The following is a 14253-nucleotide window of genomic DNA, read 5'->3' on the forward strand; positions in this document are numbered from 1 at the left end:
GCAGGCTTGACAGGTTTTGCTAGTGAGAGCTTGGGGATTATCTTGGGAGATTTGCCACCACGAGTCATAGCATCACCGTCTGAGTTTTAGCGAGTTTTCTTTTAATGTTAAGACTTTGAGGTTGTATTTCGTTAGACAGTATTTGGTTTTAGATATTGTAAACTTTGCATTTTACATTACTTTAATAATGATGCTCAATTCAGACGCTTTGGTATATACTAACCTCGGGAAACCGAGATGGTAACGCACTTTCATGGTAGGGTGGTCCTGGTAAGGCACCTTGGTATGAGGGGGTGTTACATGATGCCCGAGCCGAAGAAGGGGGAGAACGCGGCCGTAGTAGAGGAGAGGCCCAGGTTGGGGAGAGGACCCCGTCGGGTGAGGGAGAGGACCGCTGAGACTAGACCACGGTCGGCAGCACCACCGCAGCAGCACCCTTTTCCTTGTTACCCCTACCTCGACACCCCGGAGACGCGTTCGAGCTACTTGGCAGAGAGGGTGTCATCCACCTTTACACTCCGGAACATGCATGAGATGACGTATGCTCAGGGGATTGGGACCGAGGGACCACATCCAGTGTGGTAGAGTGGAGTCGGGGACTATAGTGGGGTTTTCCACTCTTACGGAGTGGATCAGTCAGCTTGGGGGACACCTCAGTCTTTTGCTTTTGGTGGCTTGACCCCATGGTATGTGAGTCCTGGAGCTGGAGCGGGGGTTGATGCGGGTATTGGGTCATCAGGAGCGGGCACCTCAGGAGGAGATGGTGGTGGAGATGAGATGATGGAGGAGCAACAGCAGCAGCAGCAGCAGCAGGAGTGATACTCCTATTCTTTATCTTTGTGTATGGTTGATGGTGTTGGGTGATGGTAGTTGTTGTTAGTTAGAACTTTTATTTTGGTTTGTACGGATGGCCATAAGGCCGGATTTGCTGGTTTGACCTTGTTGCAGGATTGATTTTGGGGGTCGGGAAGTCATCCCGACTCGCGTTATGCGACGATTATATATATATATATATATATATATATATATATATATATATATATATATATATATATATATATATATATATATATATATATATGGGTTATGACAGTTTTCCCAAGATTTTGACCTGTAGGTACTCGACAGAGTACCCCATACTCGGTCGAGTAGCTGCAGGTGTGACAGAAATGAGGTATTCTGATCTCAAGGCTACTCGATCGAGTAGCCAAGACACTCGATTGAGTAGCGGGCACTCGATCGAGTACCCTATATACTCGATCGATTAGCACTGTTACAGGAACTATTCGTAAAATTAAAATTGTTTAATGGTTATATAATTACATGTTTGGTGTTTAACATGGTTATTAATGATTAATAACGTGTTTGAACCGTTCATTTCATATGTTGGAAGTCATGCTTGGTTTTTAGGGGCGTATTTGCAACGAATAGTGAAGTTGTAATTGTTCTTATTGCATTCATTTTACATCCGTATTGTCTACTGGTTATATTTCACCGGGAGTGCGTCCTTCTACATATACAAATGCAAATGATATACACATGTCTGCTTGACGGTGACTAGTTATTTGAATATGGTTGCATACATCTTTATGGTTTACTGGTTGTACGAGTAATATGAGTAATGTCAATAATGAATGACATGGTTTTGATATATGTCAAGATGGAAGTAGTAAGTAACATAAGTAGTAAGTTGGTGGTGAACTTCGGGGACGAAGTTCCTTTTTAGAGGGGAAGAGTAATGTCGCAAAATAAAAAGACCGATTTTGAAATTATGTTGTTGTTTGTTTATAACGTTTCCTACGACTTTAGTCACATCTTTGGTATGGAAGTATAATTGTTTACACTTGTTAGTGGAAGTAACTTGTATGTTGAAGTAAAGTTGAATAGTATACTTAAAAGGCGGTCGTAGAAAGATAGTCATGAGGCCGTGTGTTGGAATAGAATTATATTGTTAAGTACATTAGCGGTGCTAAAGTGACATGTTTCGCGTTGTTGGTTGTTGCAAGTGAAAGTGTAACCTCGTAGCGTGTTGGGTATTTCAAGTAATATTTTGTAGGAGTTGGTCTATATGGAGTGTTAGACAGTTGATGATGATGACATGGGGGAGGGTATTTCCGGGGAGTGGCAACCTATGCAAAAAAAAAAAAAAAAAAAACTCCATTTCCGCCTCATTTCTTCAGATCCTTAGGTCGCCTCTTTCCCTTCCCTTCACCATATAACCTCCATGGAAGCCTTTGAAGGTTCTTGTGCCTTAGGAGAACATAGCTTGAGTCGGGTAGCGGTCTTTTGCCAGGTTCCTTCTTGTAGGTATGTCGTCATCATCATCCGTATCCTTGTCTTTGCAGTTAGGGTTTGCTTGTTAGTGATAGATGATTGTGTTATGGATATAGGTGCTGCTTGATTGTTGGATATTTCGTATGTTGGCATGGAGTGGTTGCAGTTGCTTAAAGGTAGGTTCGCCTACTCAGTTTCTGTGGATAGTCTAGTGTGTCGGTTGTCGTGTCATTGTTGTTGTATTGTGGTTGTATTTGTGTGGCAGCGTATGTGCGGTAGTCGGTTGGTATATACAGTTTGTTGGTTGTCGTTGTATTGCGGCTGTCTGTGATTGCTGTCTCTGGTTCTCGAGATGCGTTCTCGGCTGAGTGGAGTCACTTGCGGGAATGACTTCACGCCCTAGCTTCGCCCTCCGTGGAACCCGCCACGGGAGGGGATGTGCACATTAATGGGACAGGGTTATCGCTCGGTATGATGAGCGGGGATTTGGTGGGTACGGCTGCGATCCCCCACTGGCAGGGCTGGTCCAGTGGACAGTCGGTGACGGAGATTGATTTGAGTGGGGGTGATTGTGTGTCTAACTGATTGCGTTGTGTTGTGTTGAGAGATGTTGTTGGTATTGTCATGTCTTATCTCAGTACTGACCTTGTGTGGTTGTCTTGTTGTTTCTATGTGTCTGCCGTGATCCCTTATGGTGAGCAGTCGGTCTTAGCAGGTGTTGATGTTGTTGATAGCTGGAGTCCTGGCGGGAGGAGTTCTCACGAGTTTCGATATAGATAGTGTGTAGCTCACGAGTTGTATCTTTACTTTGGTTAAGTTGGCTGTAACGTTTGTAATACAATTATAAATGTTCTTTTATCGACTTTTGATGATTACTTACCTCGGGCAACCGAGACGGTAACGCTCTTATATGCTAAGGAAGACCTAGTTAAGGCTCCTCTGGATATGGGGGTGTTACACTCGTGTGGTTGAGACAAGACGTCTGGCAGGGGATCCGGTTGGCTTCCGGATCTGGTACATCTGGGTGATAGGCTATCGCACACCTATGCAAAAATAATATTTATACCCTAGACACAAATTAATGTAGTACGTAGGGGTCGAACCACAAGGAAACGGGAATTACGTTGTGAATTGCTATGGGTAGATTTTTATCAAGGTCGACTTCAATTTTGGTTTGGTTGGTTTGTTTGATGATTAATAAAAGTTGTAATGTAAATTATATGATAAAAGAGAGTCTAAGGGGTTCGGGTCACACATGCAAGGGTAAATATACGATCATGATAAATTCGGTACTAATAACATTGTCAATTGTTTTGGTTTAGTGACACCCACCTTACGATATTAGTGTCAACCATAGACCGGGTCCTAGAGAAACTCTCGTCCATGACTAGGTCGTCCTACTATACATGCTTTGTCTAATTCAATTCCGTGCCTCTCGACTTATAGAACGAATGAACAAACTTAATCAATTGAATAAGGCCTTAAACAAATATTAAACATTATGGCACAAGCATGTGATAGAAGCAATATGAACAATATTATTATTGATCTATTTTATCATGTTACATATTTGATTATTGCATGGCTCCCCTAGCCCTTAGACTAAGAGATTTAGCTACTCATATTAAGATGTAAATTGTAAACTATATTGTAAGAAATGCTAGACATGATTAAATGATTTATATGAACTAAATGTTTTAACATGTAAAAGAAATAGAACGAAAGTAAACTAATAGGAGTGCTTAATTATAAACTAGATATAAGCTAAATAGAAATGTAAACTATAAATAGAAATACCTTAAAGAGATGAACTTGTATGGAACAACAAATAATAACCAAATGCTTGAATAAAAAAATGTTTGAACAATAACTTGTAGAACAAAATGTTGAAGGATTGAACTAAGGAAAGCTTAACAACTTGTAAACTAAAATGAGGAAACTAATGAGAGAAATATAAAGCTTAAGGCTATTGTAAAGTGGAAATGGGACGTAAAATTGGATGCCCAAAGCCTTGGAATACCTCTCCTATTTATAGGAGAGGAGAAAGAAACGTAAATCTCCTAGATGCATGCGGCCCCGATCGGGGTTGGGTGGCCCAGATCGGGGTCGTGTGTTTCCGGGTATTTTCTCTTAATTCCTCGCTTAATTGCTTGAGGAATCCAATGTTTGCGATAAATGATCCTTAATGCACCCGGTTAATGCTTCATAAATCCTTCTATGAGCATCCAAATGAGCATCCTAAGCTTGTTGGAATCTTATGATTTCCACCTTGACTTGGATTTGAACATTGGGCTTTGACTTTGATTGTTGTCAACATTTGCATTATACATATTAATCCATCAATTTCTCCATGCAAAACCCAATCCAATGCTCCATGCTTAATCCAACACTTGGTCTTGTTTAGCTTAGTGAACTTAGTGTATAAAATGATAGGAAAAAGCCTCTAAATGCTTAGATTCCTACAAAAACATGTTAAGACAAGCAAATACACTAGAATAACAAATATTAGCTTACGACACTATGATAAGTGCTAAATAACAAATAAAATGGAGCTAATATTAGGAGATGAAAGTATATAAAATATGCACTTATCAAACTCCCCCAAGCTAAACCCTTGCTTGTCCTCAAGCAAGAAACCAAATCCCATCAATTGCAATATCCAAATAAGCTATGCAAAATGATTTAAAAACCCGAAACAACATGGGCAAGGAATAAAGCAAATCATGGATGAGATTTACACGACGGCGTAGCATGGGAAACTTGAAATGAACCTTTAAGCTCTTGCATGATCTTTCGACTTATGGATTCTCACGGGACACTCAAACTCTTTTATATATGAAAGGACAATTTTTGTGAATGAACACTCAACTATCCTCAACTTACAATAATGTGCCCGCAATCTAATATGGTAATCAATCAAAACTAGCAAGCTAAAACAATCAAATGCAAGCATGATAAAGAAGCCAAATGGGTAGGAAGAAGGTAATATTTAATGGGTAAGAAGGGGGAACAAATGAATTATGGATTGTGGAGCTAATGTCAAGCTAGCAACAACCAAATTGCAAGGATGCTCAATCCCAATTCTAACCCAATTTTTCAATTCAAACCATAAGAAATTTCTCCAAAATATAATGAATAATGCATGAGAGTTTCTCATATCTTTTCTTCTTCTCTTTTTTCTTTTCAATTCATACTTCTTCTTTCATGCTTTTTCTCATTCATTCATTTTTTTCTTTCTTCATTTTTTTCATTTTCTTCCATTTTCCAATTTAATCAATTTTTCTCATTTCTTTTTTTTCTTCCTTTTTTTTGAGCATTAAGACCAAGCTCACATGACTTCAAACAACCAAATATATCCCAATGAGAACCCAAACACTATCCAACTAAGCTACTAGCTCAACAAGGATAGGCAATTTCAATGATGTAGCTAAGGATAAATTTCAATGATGTAGCTTAAGGCTTTTGTGAAGGGGTCAAAAAGGCTAAAATATCATGTGAATGGCTCCAAAATGCTAAAACAAATGAATGCGTGCTTACCAAGAGATGACAAGAGAACCATACTTGTGCGTTTTGATGCAACACACATTATAAGGAGACACCTACACTCACCTAAGAGAGACCGGATATGGATGCATCGGTCAAAAAGAGGCTCTACCTTACCATTTTGTAGCTTGCCCAAAGTCAAGATCAAGCCTATTCGGTTCATTCTCCATCTCCCACCTACTATGTCAAGACATCCCCATGTAGCTAATATCCCATCATTAAAGAATAAATCATTAGTAACAAGTTATTATTAGGATAAGCAAAGAGGAAAGTAGGCAACAAGCAAGCACAAAGCAAAAATTTCTCTCAAAAATTTTCAAATTTTCTACGCTACATGCAAACTATGCTATATGCAAATGCAATATCTCCCCCCAAGCTAAACATCACATTGTCCTCAATGTGCCAACAATTCAAATTACCCAATCAAACCATAAAAATGGCTCAAAGCACAAAACAAGAAGGACTAGAGGTTATGTTTAATGGGATGCAAGATCTAAACTAAAATGCAAAGCAATGAGAAACTTACTCGACTTGCTAGCCTCCCCCAAGCAAGCATGAATTCGGGGGATGAAGATGTTTCCTTGTGACCAAGGTGAAAAATAGTGAAGAAAAATGGTGGAGAAAAAGAATGGAGGTACCATCGGGTTTCTATCAGAATGATAAAATGATTCACTCTTTACCCACATAAGAAAGAAAGGCCAAAATTTCACGGAACCACGACCCCGATCGGGGCTGGCAACCCCGATCGGGGTTGACCTCCTCTTCGGGTTTTGACTCTTCTCCGCATTTGATTTTAATTCCTTCTCGTTTCTCGAAAACCACGTCCCCAAACGGGGATCTTGCATGGGGCTGCGTGCCAGATTCACTTTTCTCCATTTTCACCTATAAAAGACAAAAAGGAACAATATCAAGTCGAGTATTTTATTACTAATCTACGAAAAACAATAAATTGCAGAAAATTTAAAAACAAAAACAAATAAAGGCAATAAAAAGCTTGGGTTGCCTCCCAAGAAGCGCTGGTTTAACGTCCCGCACGACGTAAGAAGCTATTTGATTCAAGTTTCATCTTTGAGCTTGCCACCAACCAAGCTCCATGTCATAGCTCCTTTAGCATTCCGCAATCATTTGAAATTTTTCAAATAAAATTTCCCTTTCTTCTTTTTGGCACTCTTAGCGATAGCGCCCTTAACATCGTCACCTACAAAGCAAACAACACCCATATTGTCCTCCAACGGATCCATTAGTAAGGAGCCAAGTGTAGTAGAGGCAAGAGAAGAGTCCAAAGTGCTAAATAAATAACAAGACTCTTGTAACATTGGGCTTCTAATGGTGTTGTTTTTGCTAAAGGAAACCCGGTCATCACCCACTTCCAATGTCAACCTCCCATTCTTCACATCAATTAGCGCACCCGCGGTGCGTAAAAATGGCCTACCCAATATAATTGGGGTTTGTGAGTCCTCGGCCATATCAAGTATGAGAAAGTCAACGGGTATGAAAAACTTGCCAACTTTGACGGGTACATCTTCTAAGACACCTAAAGGTCGCTTTAAAGAACGGTCCGCCATTTGCAATGTTGTACTTGTGCATTTTAAAGCACCCATGTTAAGTTTTTCATAAAGGGAATAAGGCATGACACTTACACTAGCACCTAGGTCGCAAAGGGCCTTATCAATGGTATATGTGCCTATAGTGCAAGGAATAGAATAGCCACCGGGGTCCTTAAGTTTCGGGGGAGACTTGTTTTGTAAGAGTTCACTACACTCTTCGGTGAAAGCAATGGTCTCAACCTCATTGAAGGATCGCTTCTTTGAGAGGATTTCCTTCATAAACTTTGCATAGGAGGGGACTTGGGTAAGCAATTCTAAAAATGGGACGGTGACTTGTAAATTCTTACACATTTCCATGAACTTACCGAACTTACCTTCCTCCTTGTGCTTTGCTAGACGATGGGGAAATGGTACTTGAACAACTTCCTTGGGAGGAGCATCCTCCACATCTTTCACTTTCTCTTCCTCATTGGGAACACTCACCATCTTTGAAACGGCATTACTCTCCTTAGCATTAGGAGAGACTTCTTCAACAACCACCTTGTCACTTTTCTTGGGCATAGGGGGTTCAACATCTTTGGCATCAAGCTTGCTCTTCCTCTTAAGCATCAATAACCGGTGAGGAAATGGCACACGATCCTTAACAAGAGGCTCATCACTAGCCTTCTTTTTGTCATCTCCCCCAAGTTTGGCCTTTTTAACAACCACCTCTTCATCCAAAGTCATGGATGGCCCATCATAGCTAGTACCACCTCGCAAGGAGATAGAATTAACGGTTTCATGTGGTTGCTCACCTTGGGGAGGTAGTTGACCGTTCTTTCTTTAAGAGCTAGAAGCGGCTAATTGAGCCACTTGTTGTTCCAACATCTTGACCGTGGCACTATGAGCTTGATCATTCTTTTGAATTTGAGCCAATAATTCCCTTTGCATTTGGACTATCATGCCCTCGAGCTTACCACCTCCTTGATTGTTTTGTTGGGCATTTTGTGGTGGATTTTGTTGGTAATTATTTTGTGGGGGCCTTTGTTGATTTTGATAACCCGGTGGAGGGATATACTTTTGTTGTTGAGGAACATAGGCATTTTGTTGTGGTGGGGGTTGAGGGTTAAGCACATTGTTGCTAGTGTAAGACAAGTTCGGATGAAATTTTGTATTCGAGTTATAAGTGTTGGAAAATGTACCCGGTGGATATAAACTTTGTCTTAGAGCTTGAAAATCATTTACCTCTTCGATAAGAGCTCGACAATGAGCGGCATAATGACCCGCACCTCCGCAACCATCACAAACAATGATTTGGCTTGTTGAAGACACGACATTGAGTTGTTGAAGGGAATCTTTAGCATCTCTTTCCGCCAATTGTTGTTGGAGCAAAGCAATTTGAGCTAGCAAAACAGAGTTGTTAGAGGATTCTTCTTTACCTTTGGATGGCACAACTCAGGAATTGACATATTGGGCATCATGGACCGCCATAGATTCGATCGTGACATGAGCAAGGTCGGTGTCAATTTGATCAAACCGCCCATTGTTGGCGGAATCAAGAATCCTTCGGGACTCGGCACAACATCCATTGTAGAATGTTATTGCTAGAAACCAATCATCTAGCCCATGATGTGGGCATTGTCTTTGAAGCTCTTTGTACCTCTCCCAAGCCTCATATAAGCTCTCAAGAGCTTGTTGACGGAATCCGATAATTTGGCTCCTCAAAGTTTGAGTTTTCTCCGGTGGAAAAAACTTTTGATAGAAAGCAAGGGCCAAAGTCTCCCAATTGGTGATTTCCATGGTGGTGCGGTCAAGGCTATTGATCCAAAGCTTGGCCTTGTCCTTCAATGAGAAAGGGAAAAATATTTCCCTTATTTGGGCTTGGGTGACACCCGTTTGACGGATCATGGAGCAATAGTCACAAAAGTTTTGCACATGCAAATTGGGATCCTCCAAAGGACTTCCTCCAAATTGCTTCCTCTCCACAAGGCTAATGAAAGCCGGTTTGATCTCGAATTCCGGTGCGGTGATTTGAGTGGTTGTGATTTCGGCCGGAAGCATGGCCGCGGTGGGCTTTGAGTGATCGGAAAGTTTCGCCATCTTTTTGGTAGTAGATGGTGGTGGTGGTGGAGTTGATGAACAAGAAACCTCCTCCTCTTCAAGAACCTCTAGATCGTCTAAGTAAAACTTTCTAGCACTTTCAACTTGTATGGGAGAAGTGACTTCTTTCACTTCCTTCCAAAAACGCCGTCTTCTCCTAAAGGTTTTCTCGGGCTCGGAATCCGATGAAAGCAATTCTCCACTACGAGAGGACCTGGGCATAAGACAACAATTTCTAGGAAAATGATAAGTAACGGTCTCAAGGAACAAGTGTTCCCCAAGACAAAGGAAAACAAGATAAAAATCGACAATTCAAAAAGCAATAAAACCGTTTCCCCGGCAACGGCGCCAAAATTTGATAGGCTATCGCACACCTATGCAAAAATAATATTTATACCATAGATACAAATTAATGTAGTACGTAGGGGTCGAACCACAAGGAAACGGGAATTACGTTGTGAATTGCTATGGGTAGATTTTTATCAAGGTCGACTTCAATTTTGGTTTGGTTGGTTTGTTTGATGATTAATAAAAGTTGTAATGTAAATTATATGATAAAAGAGAGTCTAAGGGGTTCGGGTCACACATGCAAGGGTAAATATACGATCATGATAAATTCGGTACTAATAACATTGTCAATTGCTTTGGTTTAGTGACACCCACCTTACGATATTAGTGTCAACCATAGATCGGGTCCTAGAGAAACTCTCGTCCATGACTAGGTCGTCCTACTATACATGCTTTGTCTAATTCAATTCCGTACCTCTCGACTTATAGAACGAATGAACAAACTTAATCAATTGAATAAGGCCTTAAACAAAGATTAAACATTATGGCACAAGCATGTGATAGAAGCAATATGAACAATATTATTATTGATCTATTTTATCATGTTATATATTTGATTATTGCATGGCTCCCCTAGCCCTTAGACTAAGAGATTTAGCTACTCATATTAAGATGTAAATTGTAAACTATATTGTAAGAAATGCTAGACATGATTAAATGATTTATATGAACTAAATATTTTAACATGTAAAAGAAATAGAACTAAAGTAAACTAATAGGAGTGCTTAATTATAAACTAGATATAAACTAAATAGAAATGTAAACTATAAATAGAAATACCTTAAAGAGATGAACTTGTATGGAACAACAAATAATAACCAAATGCTTGAATAAAAAAATGCTTGAACAATAACTTGTAGAACAAAATGTTGAAGGATTGACTAAGGAAAGCTTAACAACTTGTAAACTAAAATGAGGAAACTAATGAGAGAAATATAAAGCTTAAGGCTATTGTAAAGTGGAAATGGGACGTAAAATTGGATGCCCAAAGCCTTGGAATACCTCTCCTATTTATAGGAGAGGAGAAAGAAACGTAAATCTCCTAGATGCATGCGGCCCCGATCGGGGTCGTGTGTTTCCGGGTATTTTCTCTTAATTCCTCACTTAATTGCTTGAGGAATCCAATATTTGCGATAAATGATCCTTAATGCACCCGGTTAATGCTTCATAAATCCTTCTATGAGCATCCAAATGAGCATCCTAAGCTTGTTGGAATCTTATGATTTCCACCTTGACTTGGATTTGAACATTGGGCTTTGACTTTGATTGTTGTCAACATTTGCATTATACATATTAATCCATCAATTTCTCCATGCAAAACCCAATCCAATGCTCCATGCTTAGTCCAACACTTGGTCTTGTTTAGCTTAGTGAACTTAGTGTATAAAATGATAGGAAAAAGCCTCTAAATGCTTAGATTCCTACAAAAACATGTTAAGACAAGCAAATACACTAGAACAACAAATATTAGCTTACGACACTATGATAAGTGCTAAATAACAAATAAAATAGAGCTAATATTAGGAGATGAAAGTATATAAAATATGCACTTATCATTGGGCGTGTCCCGATACCTGTTTGTGGTTATCGGTATGTCTGGGCGTGTTCCGGTACCATGGTGGTGGTTGTTTGATAGTGGTTTATTCATACTAGTAGTCATGTTGCAAATTCACACTTGAGTCGTGTCGCACCTTATTGGTTATTGAAACTGACGTTTGTCTGTCTGTGTAATTGTCACTAATTTCTGGGGTGGCCTGTGTCGATCCATATGATATTTCCGATCATATGGGGAGCAGGTTAAGTACAAGTTGTTTGGATAGCACGCGGGAGACGGGACAAGTTTGATGGGTCACGAGACGAGTATAGTTGGTTAGATAAGTATAGTGGTCATGAGTTGTATTTATTCATTAGTTAATGGGTTGTAATCACTAAACTTGTTATTTATAATAAATGTTTCTTTATCGTATCTCCGATTTACCGCCTCGGGAAACCGAGAAGGTAACATCTCCTAATTACATTGGCCGAGTAAGAAGGGGGTGTTACAGAAAGGGGGCAAGAGTTTTAATGTCGATGCTGAGGGGTCGGAGCAGCCAGGATTAGAAGCAGGGATTAAGAGTATGGTGGATAAAGGAGGTGTGACGGAGGCAGGGAGTGGTAAAGAGGTGGGAGGGAAGCAGTTGAGTTCGTGGAGGAGGCTGGATGGTGGGTTAAGGGGGAAGGATAAAGAGGGTGGGTGTCTGATTACGCATGATAAACGTGTTAGGGAGGAGACTGAGTTGGATACGGAGTCAGGGAAAAAAAAAACAAAAACTTAGCAGGGGTGCTTCATTATCCGAGGCGGAGGTTGAGACGACTCAACCCCGCCTGGAATTATGAAACTTTTGAGCCTTAACTGCAGGAGGTTGGGCAAACCCGATGCAGTAGGCGGTCTTCGTATCTACTGCGAAGAGAGGCCCCTGATTTGGTCTTTCCGTGTGAGACCAAGTTGAGTAGTAGTGAGTTAAGAAGGATGAGGGCATGTTTGACTAAGTATGTGGGTATGGAAGTTGATAGTATAGGACGGTCGGGGGTTTAGCTTTTCTCTTGAGAAAAGATTTGATGTGTACTTTCCGTTCTGCGTCGGTACATTATATGGACTTCGTCATTTCTGGAAACGAGGGGGAGTGGCGAGTGATGGGGTTTTATAGTTGACCGATGGTGAGTGATAGGCACCTTTCTTGGGAACATCTGAGGGAGTCGAGGGCTAAAAATGATGATATTCCATGGATATGTATCGGGGATTTCAATGAAATTCTATTTGCTACGGAGATGAAGGGTGGTAATCATCCACATTGGCAAATGAACAATTTTAGAGAGGTGGTGGATGAATGTGGACTCAGAGATGTGGAGTTTAAGGGCTATGATTTCACTTTTGATAATGGGCAAGAGGATACGGATAATAGACAATCCAGACTTGATCGAGCTATGGGGAATGATAAATGGTTCGATATGTTTCCAAGGGCGAAATTGATTCATATTCATAGGGAATGGTCGGACCATGCTCCTATCAAAGTTATTTTGCAACCAAGGCTGGAACGCGAGACGAGAGGGGGGAAGTTGTTTCGATTTGAGCAGACTTGGGTTGGTGAAGATGGATGTGAAGATGCGATACGCAAGGCCTAGGCTTCGGGGAGTGGGGATTTACTTGATACTATATCGGATTGTGCTAAGGAGCTTGTTGAGTGGAAGGGAATAAGCATTGGCAATATTCTCCGGGATATTCACTCAAAGAGGAGGTGCCTTAAACGCCTTAACGAGGGAAGTCAATCAGCTCGAGTTATTAGCGAGAGGAAGAAAATTATGAAGGATATAACTGCTTTATTAAGACAAGAGGATATATTCTGGAGGCAAAGGTCGAGGACCTTATGGCTAAAATATGGTGACACAAATACTAAATATTTCTATCAAAAAGTAGGACAGTGGAAGAAGAAAAATCATATTGCGAAGCTTGTTGACGATAATGGTGGAGATCAGACTGGAACATTGGTTGTTGCAGGCGTGGCTAAGGAGTACTTTGAACACCTTTTTTAGTCGAATGGATCTCGGGTCCGGGAAAGTATTCTTGATGTGGTTGTTGGTCGGGCCACTAATGATATGAATGACATTCTTAAAGCCGAGTACAAAGAGGAAGAGGTAGTTTCAGCACTGAACCAAATGCACCCGCTTAAATCTCCAGGTCCGGACGGTATGAACGGTCTTTTTTATCAAACTTGTTGGCATATTGTTGGTCCTTTGGTTGTACATACGGTTTTGGTATTCTCCGAGGCCAGACGGTTCCCCCTGCGCTCAATAGAACTCAAATTGTACTTATTCCGAAAAAGAAAGCACCGGATAAAATTGTTGATTTCAGGCCTATTAGTCTCTGTAATGTCGTGTACAAGCTTGTCTCGAAGGTGCTAGCCAATCGACTAAAGGTTTTTCTGGGCGATATTGTATCCGAAAACCAATCGGCCTTTAATCCGGGTCGTTTGATTTCTGATAATATTTTGGTTGCGTTTGAACTGTTTCACCATATGAAGAATAATAGAAGTGGTGATGGTCACATTGCATTAAAACATGATATGGCAAAGGCATATGATAGGGTCGAATGGTATTTTCTGGAGAGGATTTTGAGGAGGATGGGTTTTGAATTTTGATGATGGATGGACTGACAATGTGATGAAATGTGTCTCGACGGTCTCTTTTATAATTAGGGGTTAATAGGATGCTAACTGATGAGTTTAAACCGAGTCGGGGAATTAGGCAAGGGGATCCGCTCTCACCTTACCTTTTCATCTTATGTGCGGAAGTGTTATCGGGACAAATTCGTAAGACAGCTGAAGACCGAGGTATTAGGGGAATCCGGGTGGCGCCTTCCTCGCCTATGGTTACCCATTTGCTTTTTGCGGATGATAGTATTTTATTCGTGCGTGTTAAGGAATCT

The 14253-nt window shown here is 40.6% G+C and overlaps 1 protein-coding gene and 1 non-coding gene across 2 annotated transcripts; both read left to right on the forward strand.

The window, feature by feature from the left end:
- Positions 1-8964: 8964 nt before the first annotated feature.
- Positions 8965-9071, forward strand: LOC141650023 (small nucleolar RNA R71). The gene has a single exon (XR_012546088.1). It is a non-coding gene; the product is annotated as a small nucleolar RNA R71 (small nucleolar RNA).
- A 3414-nt stretch (positions 9072-12485) lies between these two features.
- On the forward strand, positions 12486-13361 carry LOC141648656 (uncharacterized). The gene is made up of 2 exons (XM_074457382.1): positions 12486-12911; positions 13002-13361. The coding sequence occupies exons 1-2, from the start codon at positions 12486-12488 to the stop codon at positions 13359-13361; spliced, it is 786 nt and encodes a 261-aa protein (XP_074313483.1).
- The last annotated feature ends 892 nt before the right edge of the window (positions 13362-14253 follow it).

Source organism: Silene latifolia, chromosome 3, assembly GCF_048544455.1.
Source record: "Silene latifolia isolate original U9 population chromosome 3, ASM4854445v1, whole genome shotgun sequence".
NCBI classification, from domain to species: Eukaryota; Viridiplantae; Streptophyta; class Magnoliopsida; order Caryophyllales; family Caryophyllaceae; genus Silene; species Silene latifolia.